Genomic DNA, 20,270 nt, shown 5'->3' on the forward strand with positions numbered 1-20,270 from the left:
CCTGTTAGAAATTTAAACCAATCAGATTACACAAATTATTATTGTAGGCGGGGCTTCATCTGTTTTCTTCCGGGGATGCCACTGTCACTAAAAACATGGCTTCTCTTGACAGGGTAAAAGTACTAGTTTTAGGAGATTCCGGTAAGTTAAGTACAATTTTTTCAAATATGAACGCGCATTGTAATCTAAAAATCAAAGGACTTCAAAGTAATTGTCAAAAGTATCTTGTAGCTCTGTAAAACTGCACACGGCACCTGACACAACAAAACTGTTGTGTCTGGTGAATTAGGGATAAAGGTGGACCGACGCTTAACTTAAAAGCAGTAATTTCACCTTTTTATAACATGCCATTATATTTTACATTATATTACATTTATGACTGCTACTGTTGACCTGAAGTGGTACATTTACGTGTAAGAAAACTGCTCAGTATAAGGAATCAACAACAAAAGTGGGAATTTTATAGGAACATGGTTGCCCAATTAGAAACTTACACCCAGGATGCTAAAGTATATTAAATGGAAAATTGCATTGAACTGTTTTTACAATGGAGGCTTGTTAGCATAAACAAAAGGGAACCACGTATTTATTGTCTTGCAATCATCAGTAGTAACTCTGAAGCATTACATCAACACTGAAAGCAACAAATGATGATTTACCGGACAAAACATTTGTCATCGAGCCTCAGAGAAGTTGTATGAGTTTATATGAAAGTTCTCAGTCATCCACCCACATTTCTCATCTTTTGCAGGGGTGGGCAAGTCTTCCTTAGTCCATCTGTTATGTCAGAATCAGGTGTTAGGAAATCCATCATGGACTGTTGGTTGTTCTGTTGATGTACGGGTAAGTACACCTAATGTTGCAACAGATAAGTTCTGAAATAATGCTGCTGGCGTTTTAAATTAACCTCAGATAAACTATATTTTATATAATTTATGCTAGTGGTGCACTTAATCCTTTTTTTTTTCATTCAAAATTGTCCTTGTGATTATTTGCCATAAACACACTCTTTTCTTTTTAGTTGAAAGAGAATATCAGTAGAAAAGTGCATTTAAATGTAATGAGCATTCTTTTCTTTAAGGGTTCGCTCTGTGTCCAGTTCAGTGTTTATTTATTCAATAAAATAATTTTAGAATTAACTGCTTTCAGTTTGTTTAATTCATCAAGCAATTTGTTGTATTTAGCAGTATATTGAAAAAAGCAGAAAGTCAGAACTGTGTACACACAAATAGTATATCTTTATCCGGGTATTCAATGTTATCGCATGTTTTCCTCATATTGTGCAGCCCTACTTTATACTACAATCTTTCAAATAACATTTGTAAAGGTTAAAACGTTGAAACCCTACAGGTCCAAAAAATAATGTCTAGCACTTCCTACATTGATTGAAAAAACCTATGCTTAACATTAGTCTATTATGATTCACAGTGGTGGGAGAAGTGTTGTATTCAGATATTTTACTTGAGTAAAAATATAGCAATATCACAGTGCAGACTTTCTCAGTTATTAGTAATGTCAAGCATTAGTGTGTTTTATTTGTAGGCTACATATTGATGTTTCAGCTGGCTGAGGTGAAGCTAATTTAACTTACTAACTTAAAATACTGCTGGGTAGTTGAACGTCCCTCTGTGGAAGACACATTTTAAACTAAAATACATCATCTTTCTTTCTTGTTCAATTCTTTTATTATTAATCTGGATCTGAAGAGCAATGTTGCCTCTTAATTGGAGTGGAGTAGAAGTGAGCTATGAAGAAAAGGGAAATACTCAAGTAAAGTTTCTCAAAATTGCACTTAGGCACAGTATTTGAGTTAATATACATGTTACAGATGCTTAGATGACTAAAATAACTGAAGGGTCAAAATAACAATTCAACTACAGGTCCAAGACTATAAGGAGGGAACCCCGGAAGAGAAAACCTACTACATTGAACTCTGGGATGTCGGAGGATCTGTTGGCTGTGCCAGTAGTATCAAAAGCACCAGAGCGGTCTTCTACAATTCAGTTAACGGTAAAGGTGATGTTATATGAAATTTAAAAGGCATCTGAAAGGTTTCTATGATTTAGTTGTGTAATTTTTTGGTTTTTCAGGAATTATGTTGGTACACGATTTAACAAATAAGAAATCCTCCCAGAATCTCTACCGCTGGTCACTAGAAGCTTTGAACAAGGATTCTTCCCCAACAGGAGTTATTGTCTCAAACGGGTAAATAGACATGTTTTTTTTTTTTTTCACATGGTGGAAAAATATATATACACACACTGGCTCACTGGTGTCAAAGTTAAACATGTTATATTTTGACTGACTAATATGTGGAATCCCGGGGAGTGAAGTCATGTTCTTGTCCCCCTGCAGTGACTATGATAGAGAGCAGTTTGCTGAGAACCCAGTGCCTTTGCTGCTGATTGGCACCAAGTTTGACCAGATCCCGGAGAACAAACGCAACGAAGTTCTCAATCGGACGGCCTTCCTGTCTGAAGACTTCAATGCAGAGGAGATCAATCTTGTACGTCAACTTTGTAGTTCCTGCAAGCTCTGACCTTAAGCATATTTCAAACATGGAATCTCTAATATTGTTGACTTCATCTATGTTTTAAAACGGCAGCTTTTTGGCATTCGAAACCTAGGTCTCTGGGAACGCTGTTCGACTATAACAAGACCATTGTAAATAAAGCTGCAATGCTTTGCGTGGTGTTTGGCACAAAGGAGAGTTCACACAACCACTTTAAATCTTGTGTACCCAAAAGAGAGTTCAGAGAGCTATTTCCTTCTCATCACAGTGGCAGCACTGCTGGAGGACAGTACTGAGATGAAAATAATGATACAAAAGAAAACTGTTCTCAGTTCTCTCACAAGCTGTATCTGTGACGGATGACTGTAGCATATGCTCCGTTGCTTATTTAGTGACCGTGTTTGAGAGTCCTTAACCTAGGAGAATTTTCTATCATCATGAGATAGATCATAATTTATTTATTTGATTTCACTGATTCTCCCTACGTTGTACATCCTCCATTAATTACCTGTCAGATTGCTGTCTCTTATACAGAAATGTTTTTTTCTTCAGGGGCTTATGCGAACATGAAGCTGACATGTAAAAATGGCAGCAAAAGTACAGAGTAATGTATTTACATGCCTCAAATATTAAGTGGTGGCTGGACAAACAGGACTACCATGGATTATAACTAAATGTATATATTAGATATGCATGTAGGGAATTGGCTAAAGTAAGTTGTAATAATTTTAAGTTTGTTTTTAAAAGCAGTGGAACCTGGATATTACCCCAAACCCCGTAAAGAGCTGTATAAAGAGCTCATTTAGATCAATTTCTCCTGAGTTCATTTGGAAATTAGACACCTGAGGACTTTCATGCTCGAATTTGCACTCAAAATATTTTCATACACTGTTTTATGTTTGAAGTCACAGAGAATAGCTAGTACTGTTTAGTATAATGTTTAAACGATTGTGATGTCAGCAAAATGATTTGTTTTTGTCAATGTTTCGTCATAAAAGTAAAAAAAAGTATATCATCGCTTAATAAGAAGGATGGATTGTGCTAAAGTAACCTTATATGCTATACATTTTTTAAGAAAGCAAATTTTAGACCTCTCATAACACTGAAGCCCCTAGACAGTATGTGTAGTTCGGAAATCCCCAATCTCAGGATCAGAAATGTTCATCTAATATTAATGATACAAAGAAAAACATGCCATCGGAGCAAATTTAATGAAACTATAATCACATGAACATTCTAACAAAAAAAAGCAGTGGGTGACTTTTTGAGGTTTGTGGCTGAAGTGCTGTTTTGTTTTCTCAGGACTGCACCAACCCCAGATACCTTGCTGCAGGCACATCAAATGCAGTGAAGCTTAGCAGGTTCTTTGACAAGGTGAGACACCCAGAGCTCTATGAGACATGCAGTTTTTTCTGTGTCTGTAGAAATCGTCTTTACAATAAATACAGTATGTAAAGAGACTATTATTCATATACACTTACATCTCTCTACTGAGTAAGGAGCAAATCAAATCAGCAATTAAATATGTACCATGTAGGCAAATGTCAGGCAGCCTTTTCCAATCTATTAAATATTAAATAATTGCCAACATTGACATTATTTATTTAATTGACAATAATTTGATATATATGCGGTGCTCAAATCATAGTGCTACATTGAGGGAAGAGGCGTAACAATTCGTTGGAAAATTCATTTTTTAGCGTGAATATTACAACTTATGACATTCCAAATAACTCAATATTAAAACATAAAACTATTGTTTTAAGTTTAACATACTTTTACTATAAGAACTTTATGACATGATATATAATGTAAGGATACCCGTTAAACAGCAGTAAGAAAATTATGTAATTTCCTCTATCAATTATACAGGAAATGAACACCTACCAAATTTGTAACCCCTGTCTGACGTTGTATCAATAGGACAGTCTAGTGGTAACTTCAAACCTTTTTTTAGTACAACGTTCTCTGTTTCAATGTACATGTCGGTGTGTCAGTTGTATATTAAAAAAGTACTTCAGCCTCTCAATCTAAACCTGTCTCTTCACAGGTTATAGAGAAGAGATATTTCACAAGAGATCCAAGTCAGGTGAGTTTTACGTTTTCAGTCTTAATATCTGTTTCACTTAAAGGAAATCGTTGTCTAAAAAAAAATCTGAATGCATTTGTAACTCTATTTTAACGGTTCCAGCACATTCCTTTCACTTTCTCTGCAGATGACGGGTTTCACAGACAGAAAACGGTTCAACTTCAAAAGCTTGCACTATGACTGACAAGCTGGAAATCCAACAGCAGTGGTCTGTGGCTTGACCATAATGCCTTTGGGTAGACCGTCACACTCATTCACATACTTTCTGTCTACTATCTCTATTATTTCTTCTTTACACGAATCCTTCTGAGCACTTTTTCATGTGCTATGTAAAGAGTGATACTTATGCCGCAAATATATAATTGAATAGAATAAAAAGAACAATATAGGTAAATATGAACAAAGTTGACCAAACCTGCACACAAATGTATGCAATAAATGTCCAAGTTTTTAAATTCCATATTTTTTACAAATCGGTGTATTTATTTTCCCCACATGCAAAACATTTACATATACCAGTTGCATGAAATTAATCAGATTTAGGTCATTCATTTCTCAAAATGTTTTCCATGTCATTTAATAAGCAAGTTAAGAAAGGCCAGCATTATTGGGCTGTAAATTGTGGCTCATGCAACATTGCCCAATCCCTTCATCACATTCCTAATCCAGGGCAGGAAGAAATTGACTTTAGTGAAGACGTGGGGATACTTGGGGTTGTTACAATCACTGTCCTTGGTATAAGCTGTTATACCTTGAGGCTTGCTGTTGCAGATAAGTGGTCCACCGGAATCACCCTAAGAAAAAGACGAAAGCAAGAGTTTATTGAGCAGATGTCAAAAAAAAAGATTACATTTGTTTTTGATTAATAAAAGAAAGTTTGTCGATGTATTTTTTTGTATTTAATATTATTTGCTTCGAATAATGTTGGATTACCTGGCAAACCCCTCCCTTCTTTTTGTCAAATTTGGTGCATATCATGTGATCAGTATTGAAGTATTCTTGCCATATATGTTTGCACTCAAAGCTGAATTGCGTCTTCTCCGTGGTTTCCTTCAGAACATCTGAGGAACGCTCATCGACTCCAGTTCGTCCCCAGCCAGCAACAACACAGTTAATGTTGGCTGGGGTTTTCCCATCTTTCTTGGGTAGCCTGATGGTCTTCACAACCTTGTTCAGTGTGGCATTGTTTTTTAACTGTGAAAGAAAACAGAGCAGAACTAGAAAGCACAGCAGTAATAATTTTGTGCAGTGTATTTCATCAGCCTTTTCAACAGATGAGCGATCTGTCATACATTTTAATGGGTTTATATAAGAATTTCACCACCACATTCTCATCTGCTTCAGAGCAAATGTGTGAAGTCACCCAACTCTATATAAGACATTGCGTGTTACTTTACCTCAAGTAACATGATGTCATAATCATATTTTCCAGTGTATTTGCGATGTTGATGGTACTTAGCCACTTTGATCCATTGCTGACTTTTCTCTTTCTTGCTTTTATCATGTGCTCCAAGTACCACAGTCATTGGCTGAGCGCTGACAAACAATGATGTAAAAATATTTAGTTATACTCAACAATCATAAGTTGCACTTCACACTTTGAATTGGACTGAAAATATTGCTGATAAAGTCTAATAAAACTACCATGATTTAAAATTTCAAATTATAATGTAAAAAGTGTCAATCATCAAGAACCCTTGATAGGAGATTTATTTAGAAGAAGAAGAATTCCTTTATTTATCCCACAAGGGGAAATTCAATTTTTTCACTGTATTATTCAGGTTATACACACAAACAGGCAGTGCCCAGGAAATTATTTGGCATCTCTCCAGCCACCAGCCCACATTGCGTTCATGGTCCACACAGGGACTCAAACTGGCGCCCCTACGCTTCTCAGCTAAATCACCTATGGACTGAGCTACTGCCGCCCCTTATCTTAATCCCAGGCTATAACAAACATGTATGCACAAAATCACATCTAATATCATTAAGCTAGTTCAAACATGGGCTATTAAATGTCATAAACAATAAATCCCTTGATTGTGATATCAGACACATCTTTTTAATGTATTTATATGATTCTGCATTGATACAAAATTAACTCACTCTTTGCAGTGTGCTGCAGTTAGAACAAAGTCCTCCCGAATAAGTATCCCACCACATCTATGTTGTCCATGAATCTGGAGTGAGGCCATGTAGGGTCTGGAATGAGGCTTTGAAACCTTCCCTCCCACTATGCCACTCTCAAAAGCCCCTTACGTGAAGAGAGAAGGTAAATGAATGATAGATTACAACAAACAAAACCCTCAATGCCAATTTATTACTATTTTATTATTACTAAAAGAAAATAAAGCAAAGCTAAAGAATTTCAGTCATCCTATAAAAACAGGCAATACAGTTCAGTTGATTTTTATCTCATCTTACCAGTGAGGAAGAGCAGCTGAAAGAAAAATATAATGCAGTATGCGTGCATCATTGTGCATAAGTAAAAACTGAACAGTGTCTGGCAGTGCTCCCCCCTACAACCTTTTGTAGTCAGCCCCAACAACGGAAACTTTGTGGGCAGCTGTCGTTGTTGCACAGATCACACCTTTCCTACAGCAGCGTGAGACCATTTTATAAAACTACATAAGACTTGAGTTGGCACTCACACCGTTGCTGTTAATTCATCAATAATCTAAATGTGTAGCATTTCACTGTAATATTTCTCTTTGTATGTCTCCTTGTGCCTCTACAAAACAACTTTGAAAGTTTTAATTGAATTGTGCTGTGGACAGGAGTTAGTCCTGTCTACTTAACATCTACATGTCTTACCCTGAAAATCAGAAAGTTCCACATTTACTGTGGATCTTCACAATTGTACCCATGCTTGACTGTGTCTTTTCACCATAGTGTACATTTCCTCTAAATAAAGAGAGAGAGTTTAGGTAAAAGGTAAACGGTCGAGTGGAAAACTGTACAAAGGCCACAGTACCTGTAATGCAAACAAAGATAGTCACACCTCACATGCTGAACTATGCACTTACTTCATGGTGTAACTTCTATCCCTTGTGTTTTTTCATGTCCAAAATTAATTTGATGGTTCTTCAAAGTATCATCAAACAAACAAAAACACCCAAGAGTAGCAATGGCTTCGAGAGGGAGCTGGAACACAGCATAGACATTGTGTCTGATGCTAAATAACTGTAATGTTTTTGCACTCTCAGGGAGGGCTTTGTTTGGCCCTCACATGCAGTCAGGCAGAGCAATAGACGGTACATAAAACCTTACAGGTGGAGGTGACATTTATAATACATGTGACATGGCAGAGCAGCATAGCACATTACTAGGGAATGCATAAATGCATGCATGGGTTCCTACACCTTGTCAATTTCAAACACTTCTCATGCTTCTCAGGGTGATTTTTCGAGCTTATCCAGCACCTTACAGTTGTGGTAAAATAGAAGAAGTTCCAAAGCCCTGATTTATAAAAGTGATACTGGACAGATGGTATTCTAGTTGCACAGGGTGGATGGCAATTCTTACCTTTTTGCAGTTTTTATTTATAGAGGGGGAACTCAGAAGGTTAAAAGTGCAGACAACACAAGGCAAAAGTCCTTTGAATAGGTGGAGCTGAAACAGGCTTATGTAATGTTAGACCAGGACTGGTTATACTTACTCAGTTGCCAGTTCAAAGTTGTGCGTGGGGCAGTTTTGATAAGGCAGATAGCCTTATTGAATTATGTGTTTTAAGGGTGTTGGTCCCAAAACAATTTTTTTAGTCAAAAAGATGGAACTAATCTGTTGAAACTTAATATGACAGTCGTGTTAAATGTGAAAGTAAATGAGGAAAAGGGAAAATGTAGTACACCCAAACCACCTGTGCAGTTTGTACAATGCAAACTCTTTACAGAAGTTTACACTTGAACAGCTTCCTTTATAACAGGAAGACGTGCTAACACTACAAGAGCTGTGCAGTTTCCGTCAGTGTGACCTATGCAGGGCAGGTAGAGAGGGTGAATGGCACATCAGCCGCTGCAGCCACTGTAGTGTGGTTATACCATGGTCTACTGGTAGGGAGGACTTTAGTAGTTTAGTAAAAAGGAAGCAAGCTGAGACCACTGCAACACTTTGGGTTGTCTATTGTTTTTTAGTACTTAGATATTTTCCACAATAATAATAATATTAATAATAATAAAAATAACATAGTAAAATGGCCATCTGTGAGGAACTCGGAGTAGAGCAGCTGCTCCTTTGCGTTGAAAGGAGCCAGTTGAGGTGGTTCGGGCATCTAGTAAGGATGCCCCCTTGGCGCCTCCCTAGGGAGGTGTTCCAGGCACGTCCAGCTGGTAGAAGGACTCGGGGAAGACCCAGGACTAGGTGGAGAGATTATATCTCCACACTGGCCTGGGAACGCCTCGGGATCCCCCAGTTAGAGCTGGTTAATGTGGCCCGGGAAAGGGAAGTTTGGGGTCCCCTACTAAAGCTGCTGCCCCCACGACCCGACCCCGGATAAGCGGTTGAAGATGAGATGAGATGAGATAGTAAAATGTTAAAACTTGAAGTGCCAACAGTGAAATGCCTGGTATGCAGTTTGTGCATTGTGTAACAACTATATGTTATTATAGATTTCCTTTACCAAGAAATGGAGATTCACCAAAAATGACACAATTGTGCCCTGTGTTCTGCCTCCATCCTCAGGACAAATTTTTATAATTTCTTTCTGCAATTTTACACATTTTGCTCCAATAGTGCCATTCTGAAGTCAAGTTTATTTTTCATCTGTTCAGGAGTTTTGTTCACTGATGTGTGATGACAAACTCCAGGTCATGTCTGCATGCAGTCCTTACTGGTACCTACTTGTGACTAAGTCTTTGTCCTATTGAGTAGGTACATTTAATAAAACTAAAAAAAAAAACAGGTTACAACTCTTTTAGGCTTGGGCTATAGGAAAATAACAGACTGAGATGAATATGCCGCTCACATTGAACAGGCTTCAGAGGCTCCAGGTTGAATTGAAGCTACAATATATCCATGTAGCTTCATCTGCCTTTTTTGTTACAGCCAAAAAGGTGGAGTCAGAGTGAAGAAAAACAAACACTGCATTCCAATAAACATTCTTCTAGAGAAGGATAATTGGCAGTTAGATGATACGTCTACAAAGCTTTGGTTGACAGTAAACTACCAGCAGCCTGAAGATCTCTTTCACTTGACTGAAAGGTCACAAGTTCAAACTCCATCTGTTTCCCTAATAACAGGCCCTGAGTGCACTCTGTAATACAGAGTTCCCTCTGATACATCTGATACACTTCTTCTCACTGGCAGACCTTGGCAGGATGTATTCATCATCCCAGGAATTGCATTAGCTCCAGGGAACTTCATAAGCCCACAACATGAAGAAACGGTTAAAGCTCATTTAAATATACAGTATATGAATTAATGCAATTTACAAACAAACTGTATTACACGTGGTCAGTCAGTGTAGGTTTAACAGTGCTATTTAAATGAATCATTGTCTATAGTTCTGATTTTCACTTGTCTAACAATGTAAAAATAAAGTTATTGAATAATTATCAGTAAATGACTCCACAATAACCCAAATGAACTCCTGCAGCCAGGAAAAATACCCCCCCCCCCCCCCCCCCCACACACACACACACACACACAGTAGTCTACTGGATAACAAATTAGTTCACCTGGTGGAGAGAAACTTCAAAGTGAGGAAATATTACAAATAAATCCATGACAAAGTTAAAAAAGGAAAATAGATTTTTATTTGCTTGGAAGCTTGTTTTCAAGAGGATGGCTTCAATCAATCACTTCTATCTTTCACAGTGGTTAAAGACTGCTGTATGGCACTGACATTACACCCACACACACACACACATACACATTGTGTGCTGTATATTAGTTTTAAATGGGATTGCCATGTTTCAACCTGCATAATTCATAAAAAGTAGTGAAACATTACTCTTTCTTTTTCTTTTGAGTCCCCTTTCTGCAACACTTCCGGGTGCAGTACAAGCAGCATTTGAGTGACACCCACAGAACAGTGACGATAATGATGAGAAAAAAACAGATGACATCCAGGCAATGGTACTGAATCCAGTTTAAGTCGTGTGCAGCTACCCTTAAGTGTTCGGCTCCTTTGTGTCTCATGACAAACTCGGTCCAGAAAGCAGCTAGGTCTACAGGCTGAACAGGACGGTCCAGGTGTATCTGAGACAGCGTCTCAATCTTCTCTTTGTAACTGGGGAGAAGTCATATTTTGAAAATACAAAGTAAATAGGATGATCTCCAGTGTTCACCATCACAAGGCCTACAGTATATCCTCACAGACTACATTAGTACAACTGTTTTCTATTACAGTGTCTAAACTATAACTTTATAAAATAAGATGCAAAACATGTATGTCAGTATAAAGGTACTTTGCCTTCTAACAATTACAAATTGATAGCCCTTTATAAAATGCAGTATTAGTAATGTTCAGTATAAGTGGGCCTATAACATTTCATGTGATTTTACAATAATACAATCCAGTACACTAGTGAAAAAGTAGTGTGCCTTTCATAGTGTGTGATTTTTTTTAAAGGCCCACAGAGTATTTTAACTTATACTGTATATGCTGAATAGACCTCTGTGGATGGAGCTAAGTGGTAACGTGCCAACAAAGGCTCTGAAGAAAATGACTGCTAGGACACGTGTGTTAACAATTCACAATTTTATATATCTTAAAAATTGTCTTTTACCTCATTGACCTTTCTACTTGTGTAAAAGTAGGAAAGTACTTGCTTTAAAATATACTTAAAGTAACAATAGTAATAGTACTTGTCTTGGTATTCCATTATACAATGGTCTGTATTTGTGACCACTGTATTTATATTTTGTAAATGGAAAAATAGTACAGGTTGTGCCATTTTAAATAAGATTGCCACAGATGATAATACTGATATCGTAGTAAACAATCTCATATCAATTATTTGAAAGGCTATTGTCCTTATTGTGTTTAGGCTCTAAAAAATTACACTTGGACTTACAATTCCTAAGTCTGTCTACTTTCAGAAATGCCAACCAGGGAAATGCCATGAAGCAAAATAACACCAAAGACTGATTACACCTTTAGAATTTTGAATGCCATTATCTTGTGTTTCTTAGGGACACAAAGAAGGCGCCGGAATCTCCATGTTTCATCTTTAGAACACTGTACTTTCCACTACTGTGACTCACATGCACTAACATGCATGCACAGCCGGACCAGCTATCAAAATAAAAAACAAAGAAACTCGAACTGCAACAAACACAGAGGGATAGTAACTTCATTTTCTGCTCAGGACACCATTACTCCACTATATCTTTACATAGCAAGTATTTGTTTGCTTCTTTATTAATGCCCTGAATGTCGCATACAGGACCTTCAAGAGGACAAATAACAAAAGGAAGACTTAGGGAGATCAAGCACGCGATCGATCAAACACGCCCTGTACCACAGTCCAGATAACAAGTCTAATCAGGCAACATGAAAACACCTGTTGGGCTAGACCATGGGTATGCAGGGACTTTACAGACAAACATATACTGAAAATAAAACATTGTTTTACATACTTTATACTTAAAAAAGTATGATTGTCAAGTATGTTTGTCTCAGATGTTTTAGTTTTTGTTGGGTTTTCTAAATGTCATCTGATTAAAGGTTTCCTGTGCAGGAGGAGACCTCTAGTAGCACTATGCATGCTTGTGTGTTGTAATCTGAGTTTATCTATTGTTCGTTGTGATAGATGGTCCAGCCACAAGTGCATGTTAGTGCATGTGACCGGGAAAAAATGTTGTCATCTCACACATTGGGGTGAGAGCGGTGTTTAATTAACAGCCACTTGTCTTACCTCTTGTCATGGATGATTTTATTGAGTGCAGCCAACAGGGTTTCAGTCGTCATATCATAAATTCCAAGTTTTTCTGCAACACCGCGGGACACCATGCGATGTGCGTTGTCCCCCTGGTCCCCAAACAGTGGAAACACCAACATGGGCACAGCATTACAGATACCCTCATAGATACCATGGGTACCTCCGTGAGTGATGAAGACTTTAGCTTTGGGATGGGCTGAGGAGCACAGACAAAGACACAGTTATAGGTCAAGTCCACAAAAAATCAATTGCAGTTAATGTTTTAGAACATTCGTTTGAATGGTACCATTCATTACAGTATACTGTCTGGGTAAAACTAAACACACCTAGGAGATCATTCTGAGGTAACCACTTCATTAGTCTCACGTTCTTGGGTACATCTTCGGGCAGGACTCCAGTGTATCTCCACACAACCTGAAACAGAAATAATACCACTTTATTTCTAACATGTCGTGTCTAAACTGTTCACATAATGTGGCTGGTTAATTTGAGTTTTATTCACTGTGCAGTAGAGACAGAAGTTCACTACTATGCTGCAAAATTCTCTCTGACCAGAGTTACAGGATTGTATACAGGGTTACAGGAAACAAAAGGGTTAAACACAAAGTGCGGGCTGGTCTGAGCTACTTTTCTGAGGGAGGAAAAGAGACCCTTTTCCCACATGCACTGCAAACCTGAAAGTATCCAGACATTACCTGGTGGATTTAGAACATAAATGTCTGAATTAGTTGGATTGGACATTAAACTGAGTTTACCCTGCCTGCTTCCTAGTACAAAGTCTAATCTCACATTGAGCCCATGTGTTGATTAAGTTTCTTGACGAAAAGAAAACTGACATTACACAATGATAGCAATGAAAGTGTCTAAACCAAAGAAATCAAAAAACAGCTATTAAACTACCATAACCCAAACTGTGTATTCTGTGTAAGTCAGAGGGGGGAGAGACCCAACTGTGGATTTACATAGGTTCAATTCAAGTCTGTTTCACAAAGAAAATGGTGATTTGATTAGTTAAGGTGTATCTTCTTCACAGACCTAGCCTTGGTTCTCCACAACTCAAAGGAACACAACACAGCAAAAGGTTTCACTCACAGAGATCTGTATCATGTGATATGGTTTCTCTCAACACAGAGCTAGAAAGGTAGACATTTGATTAAATCAGGACACACAAAGACAATATCGAAGGAAATGTCTACAATGAGGCAAAGACAGGGACAAAGTCCATTGATCAAACTGATTAGGGATTATGTGGACTATTTGCTTACTGTAAGTATTTGCAGTTCTTTTGTAGCTAGTAACTTGTGGGTTGGGTTCTTTATTTGAAGAAGCTAAATAGTGGTCTAATAAAATACATCAGTCAACTTTTTTGCATAAATGGATAAATGGTAGGTTATTTAATTGAATCAAAGCAAATTTAATCTGTTACAGTTATTGTTACCCTTTGAGGAATTTGCCGAAAGGCATCAAAGAACTGTTTAGCCTTCTCCTCAGGCATGTTGGGCACCATGGAGCCCAGGGTAAAGACGATAAAGCCGGCATCTCCGGAGCCTTCCACAAACTCCTCCAAGTCCTGCATGGGGAGTGGGAAAAACACACACACATTTGTTTAAAGAACATCTTATAAAATGATCAGTTTTTATAGAGTTTGTGGCAGCTTTTAATTTTACGATGCAGCCATTATATCATTTGATCCTGAAAACCACTGTCATACATCATTTTCAAATATATTGTAGAATATTCATTTTTACACTGTATTCAGCAAATATCCACCAAGTAAACTATTGAAATCACAATTTAATTTGTGTTTATGTCAACAAACCCTTTGCATTTGTATTTTAGTATTTGATTCCTTTTACACAACAGGGGGCCCTCGCTTATTTTCCAAGATTATGCTGGCCATAGTCACGGCTCACATTTCACACACTGAATCTTCCATACAGGCAGACGAACCTGTTCTTTCATAATGTTGTGGGTCAATTGTGGGTGAATCATGATAAAAAAGGAAAAAAAATCTTTACAATCTTTTCAGCACCCTTGTTTTGCTCCTGACATTCAGTATTTATATCTCCATATCCATGTCAAAGGTGAAACTACTTTCTTTTACCACAGAAAACAATTACTGAAAGTCTTTATTATTTTTAGTATGATGAATATTCCACATGTCCCCAAAATGTATGAAGCTGTTGTTGTTGGTTTTTTTTTACTTTATCAGCAAAGCAGATGCTTAGCTGAAAAACACATATTGGGTATCACCTCATAAAGTCATGTTGGCCAACATGTTAGCAAACAACTGTCTATTTCCACATCAGGCAGACAAAGATCCTCAATTGAATTGGTGTTTCTCAGCCAAGTCAAATGTTCACTCTGTTTTAGTGTCATGCTACTTGTGAGGAAAATATTTGGCTCTTTAGTTGCTAGGTGATCCACTACTTCAAATAAGTAGCTGTAACTTTTCTGAAAATTGTTTCCCAATAGCTACTAAAAACAACAAGTTTTTGAATTTGCAGCCTGTGCCTTGAGCTAAAAGAGCTAGAGAATCAGGTAATAATTATCCATGGGTTTATCACTATGAGCAATCCCTTTTATATTGTACATTGTCATTTGATCAGTTTTTAATATAATATTATTCATTAGTGTTTTTTAACAACATCAACATAAGGAATTTGCTTTAGCCTGACTCAACACAAAACAAGTATTTGCAGTTTGCCATAAGTGAATCCAGATGTGATGCATGGTATTTACACTGGTATACATTATTTGAATACTCACCGCTGGAAGAGGAGCTGTCATTCCACAATTGATACCTCCAATTAAAACCATGTTTGGCAAAAGAGGTCTGGGCCATTGAAAAGCAAAGTCATATCTTAGAAGCCAGATAGCGCCATGACTAAGAATGTCCATGTAGGTCATGTTTTCTCCTAAATACCTACTGACCAGATCATCAAAGTGGCCATACATCATTTTGCACAAGTATGACTCAAAAATAGACATGAGCATGTTTTTGACCCTCTGTGGGAAGCTCATTATTTCTGTATTACCAGAAAAGGCCACAGGAACATAGGAAGGAGGAGAGGGACACTTGTTAGCCTTTGAATGCAGGTTACATGGGAGTCCATTCAGAAAATAAACGGCTGGAATGGAAAAAACACGAGACAGAATGGAGCCACAGGGAAGGAAGGGGTCTGTAAGCACAACCTCGAATCCCCCTCCCTTCAGTCGACTCATTAGAGGCTGGTTGTTCAGCAAACTCTCACAGGCTTTCACCTGCATTGAAGTATAGTTAACCAGACGTTCCACATTGACAAACAAATCTGTGATTGCTGGTGGCTTGAGGAACACTCCATCCTTCAGGTCTGCAAATGCTCCATCCAGTTCAGCTTTGGTAAAGGGCACTTGGTAGATCTCAGTCTTGTAGCTCCCTGAGGCTGGCAGCAACAGGCTGTTCTCAGGCACCACCGATACAATCTCATGGCCCCTGCGGCCGAGCTCATTCAACAGAATCCTTAAGCTAAGCCAGTGACTCCCATCCATAGGCACAACTAGCACCTTCCCCCCCTGTACGGGCTCCAGACTGAGGCAGCACAGCCAGACCACCAGCCCCAGAGCAGGAAACCACACCCCACCGCTCATTGCCTATTCTCTGTCCTGCAAGCTGACTTGTTGTAAGAGCTAGTGGTAGCTGTTGTTAAGAAGTAGCTTCATGTATGTGCGTGTGTGTGTGAGTGTGTGTTTAAAATCAGCAGGAAGTTAGGGGGAGGAGGCAATTATGTAACCACTGGAAAACGGCATGTGTGAAGATTCCCCAGTGGAATTTGTCTAGTACTCAGAGTTTGTCTCTAGATAATCTCTTATCACTTCTTTTATGGGGCTTATTTATTTATTTTATTCTCACTTCATGTCTGTCCTGTCTCTGTTATGGTATGTGAGGTAGCAGCCAATGACAGAAAGTTAGAAAGTTAAGTGTCTTTTGGAATATACTTTTTTTATCATTCTATTATACATCATGCTAATCACAATTTCTGTTTGTATTCTCATTTATTTTCTCCAGCAGTGGACTCTAATGTCCAGCAATACTTGCAAGTCATGATGGCTATGCATGTTTCCAGCTCTCGATGCCTGCAGATGGGTACAAAGTCCTTTGTTTACTTAGGCAGCTCCTTCTCCCCTCCCCCTGAAAAAACATACACATGCGTGCTTAAAGGACCATTGCATGTGACCTCTTTGTAGCTTTTTTTTTTTCACACTCTATTCACACGCACACGTTTACCCACAATCACTGTAAAAACACGGATGGCGTGCAAAGGCAGTTGTAATAGGAAACCAACACCCTCCTGTTTGGAGGTATTACATCAAACCAAGGATGTAATTCATGGAATTTTACCTTAGGTTACAACTTGCCTGGCCTTAGGAAACCTATTATGAAAGTAACTGTTGCACACGTTTTGAAATTGAATACATTATTAGGTCAGTCAAATTTATTAAGAATAAGAATACAGTTATTAAAAGAATATCAGGAGTAAAGTAAGCTTATCAAATTTACCTTATCTCTGCTTTCTTGTCATTTCTACACACTGTGAACTACTACATGTCAGGGCAACACACATGCTTTAACAGATTTACCACCGATTCTGATAATAGACTTTTCTCCTCATCCAGACACATTTTAAAGCATTTTTTTGTTTAGTTTTCCCTTTTTTTTGTTTAGTTTTCCCATTACCACTGCTTGTGCTAGGTTGAAAGGTGAAAGAGCAGTGTGCATCAAGATGCTAGTGTTAGGGCCGGTCCAAAATGGAGAGGCATTTCCCTGTGAGCGCACAATTTTTGTAACCTGACTCCACCAGATGGAATGATTTGCATGAATCACATTTTCTCTGCATATCCATCTGGGAACTCTCGTTGGGAGATATTTTGGGAAGAGGCGGTAGTAGTGGTTGTTGATAAACTATCTATCACCAACATACAGGCCAAATCAACCAATCAGATCAACGAAGCGTATGACGTGCTAACAGCATCAAGGCAAGCTTAAAGAGTAAACAACATGTCGGTAAAGGATATTTGCCGTTAGTGTAACGCAAGTTTAGGGATAAAAGGCACAACTTCAGGTGCCCGGTCCATATTCCAACAAAACTATCCAGGAGAAAAAAAATGTTAGCGAGCGGCTTGCTCGATAGCTACACTCATCTCATCTGTGGAAGCCGCCTGGTTGTTTACTCTGGTTGGTTACTTGGTTCGGTCGCTTGACTAACTTCTCCAAATTTTCTCCGCCACAGGTTACCAGACAAATCTGCGAGTAAAATACAATGGAGCTCGCGAGACTATCTTGATCTAGGTTACAACTTTTGTATCGTTTTGGCCGATCATCCACATGGAAGCGGCATAGTTTGTTTCACGGTAGGGTTATGCTAATGATATGGAAAGCCCCACTCCACAAGTTGAAAGGATTGGTTTAGATAGATAGATAGATAGTTAGATAGATAGATAGATAGATAGATAGATAGATAGATAGATAGATAGATAGATAGATAGATAGATAGATAGATAGATAACTTTATTTATCTCCGAGGGGAAATTAGGTAATCGTAGCAGCGGTAAAATACAGTCAGAAATACAAAATATAAATTAACAATATAAAATACAAAATATAAACTACAATAAGAGTACAGTTTCAGTTCCAAGGTGGAACCACGTCTGTTTTTAACACTTGAAAAGTTACATTCTCAGAGTCTGGGAGCTGTAGAAGCCCACTTACAATGCACAATTTTCTACCCTTCCATCTCTCCGGTTTTGGTACTCTGTAACTTTGCAAGTATTTATCTCTGTGGATTAATTAATGACCAACATGAGAGCTGGGGAGATAATTCAGAACTTGTGCATACCTTGCATTTTGCTGCATAACGCATGTTCATACTGAGAAGTTGGCTTGGAAGCTTATAATTTAGGCAGAATGACTAATGGTCTGATGATTTCACAGTTTTAATTCTTTCACACCATAATGGATAAGGAATGCCATTAGGGGGGCACATAAAGAAAAATGGTGTGCACCGTTTTGCTACGGTTTATGGATTGAATGGCCGAAAGACACAGAGCAACCGTAGCCCCGAAAAGCTACACCACTGAGGATGGACCTTCAACTGGGAAGCCCTGTTGTAATGGAAACGCAAATCCCTGCTGCAAATGAGTCAAACCGAGTTGAGCTGAGCCAGCCGATGTGTATGGAAAAACAGGATTATTTACACATCCAGCAGTTATAGAACAACATTAGCATTAATTTGAAGCTGTATTTCTGGCCACATTTTGAATGTAAGTCTAATATTCGGAAACATTTAAACAAGTTGTTCTGCCGTAAAATATAGCACAGACATTCATGGTCCCCAGACGATGAATCCTAATGACTTGAGTGATCCCCTGACTTTCCCTCTGGCACCACCATGAGGTCCATGTTTTTGGTTTTACCAGGATTTGGACTGATCTTGCATTAAATCTGTTCATTAAATGACATTCATGGCTCCTTTTGTAAAAAAATTTGAATCCCTTTTGTGATTCTGCCAGGTAGGGGCAGAGAGATCTTTTTAGAAATATAGTTTTTCTCCATCACTTTCCACTCACCTCCTGTTTGTAAAGAGTATTTTCACAAATGGCGGAAATGGTGCATGCTGGCAACATGGCTGGACTCCAGTTTCCACGCGTTTCCCCCCTTTCATTCAGACCTGGTTCCACAAAGGAACCCTGAGAGGAACAGTTCTGAGACAAAAAAGGTGTGTTGAGAGAGGGCTGTGTTTGGGGTGATATGAAATGTACTATGTTCATGTTGCACTGGTATCCAGACACAGGACCGCCTTAACACAGAAACGTTGTTGGGTCTATGTAAATCATACATAAGTCATAGAGTGTGGTCTTTACCTACACATATATGTTAAGTGTCTTGAGATAACTTTTGTCATGATTGGCACTGTAGATAAAATTGAATTGAATTGAATTGTAATACAACAAAATGCCATCCTACCACTCCCCAGCCACCTGTGTGGATGAGGTGTTCAGCCTGGTGTTAAAGTGAAGCGTCACCTTTCTTAAGAACCAGGACCAGAGCAGCTTTCCATGCCATCACTACATGACCAACAAACAATGTATGATATAAAGTTCAGGCTGTCATAAAATTGGAACAATGCTTTATATAAATTAAACTGAGCAAGTATGACAAGATGCTGACAACCTGATGGAATGGGCCACTTTGGAAGTGAGGAAGAACCTTTGTGTTATTTGTCAGTTAGAAGCCAAGCTGATGCTTGTCAGTTGCCTGCACCACCAAATAAAAATCATAATTAATTTCAATAAACAATTAATAATAATTATTAATCAATATCTGCTTTCAGGGTTTTTGAGTATTTAAGAGCACAATTTGTTCATATTTTGAGCATTAATGACCTCAACTTAATTAAAATGTTCAAACAAGAGAAACATCTGACTTCTTAAATGCTTTAAAGACATAAAAACTAAGAAAAAAAATCTACCATTTACTATCATTATTTAATGAAAAACTCTTGTGCTAATGTGGTTTTGATGCGATTGTACTGTTCAACCAGAGGGTGGTGCCAAAGACAACAAGACACCTCCAAGTAAATGTTTTCTGTAGGTTTACTGTATCATTCAACATCAATCTAGGGGTCATCACCCTGTAATCCCCAAAGCAATTTCAGTCAAAAGCAACTGGACATGGTTATTTGTCTAGAATTTTTGACTGAAATTGCTTTGGGGATAAATATGTTCTTATCACTTACCAATCCTACTA

The 20,270-nt window shown here is 38.1% G+C and overlaps 3 protein-coding genes across 4 annotated transcripts; 1 reads left to right on the top strand and 2 right to left on the bottom strand.

The window, feature by feature from the left end:
- Positions 1-84: 84 nt before the first annotated feature.
- rabl3 (RAB, member of RAS oncogene family-like 3) lies at positions 85-5,432 on the top strand. Of its 2 annotated transcripts, XR_014593394.1 has the most exons (9): positions 85-141; positions 752-843; positions 1,881-2,010; positions 2,091-2,205; positions 2,356-2,506; positions 3,815-3,886; positions 4,563-4,601; positions 4,729-4,837; positions 5,373-5,432. XR_014593394.1 is itself a non-coding variant. In XM_083922079.1 (8 exons), the coding sequence occupies exons 1-8, from the start codon at positions 96-98 to the stop codon at positions 4,783-4,785; spliced, it is 702 nt and encodes a 233-aa protein (XP_083778205.1). In that variant the 5' UTR covers positions 85-95; the 3' UTR covers positions 4,786-5,173. The 2 variants fall into 2 exon arrangements, 1 of the variants encoding a protein (XP_083778205.1); XM_083922079.1 differs by lacking the exon at positions 5,373-5,432 and having other exon boundaries at positions 4,729-5,173.
- On the bottom strand, positions 5,195-7,077 carry LOC310953140 (granzyme B-like; the record flags this gene model as incomplete). Its single annotated transcript, XM_083922080.1, has 5 exons — positions 5,195-5,395; positions 5,535-5,795; positions 5,999-6,137; positions 6,708-6,855; positions 7,026-7,077. 5 exons carry the CDS (start codon positions 7,075-7,077, stop codon positions 5,228-5,230), a joined length of 768 nt encoding a protein of 255 aa, XP_083778206.1. The 3' UTR covers positions 5,195-5,227.
- A 3,335-nt stretch (positions 7,078-10,412) lies between these two features.
- Positions 10,413-16,135, bottom strand: LOC310952905 (UDP-glucuronosyltransferase-like). Its single transcript, XM_083921745.1, has 5 exons — positions 15,254-16,135; positions 13,923-14,054; positions 12,811-12,898; positions 12,461-12,680; positions 10,413-10,830 (listed from the first exon to the last, which is right to left on the bottom strand). The coding sequence occupies exons 1-5, from the start codon at positions 16,112-16,114 to the stop codon at positions 10,548-10,550; spliced, it is 1,584 nt and encodes a 527-aa protein (XP_083777871.1). The 5' UTR covers positions 16,115-16,135; the 3' UTR covers positions 10,413-10,547.
- Between the last annotated feature and the right edge of the window lie 4,135 nt (positions 16,136-20,270).

This window comes from Echiichthys vipera (genome assembly GCF_963691815.1).
Source record: "Echiichthys vipera genome assembly, chromosome: 10".
In the NCBI taxonomy this organism is placed as follows: Eukaryota; Metazoa; Chordata; class Actinopteri; order Perciformes; family Trachinidae; genus Echiichthys; species Echiichthys vipera.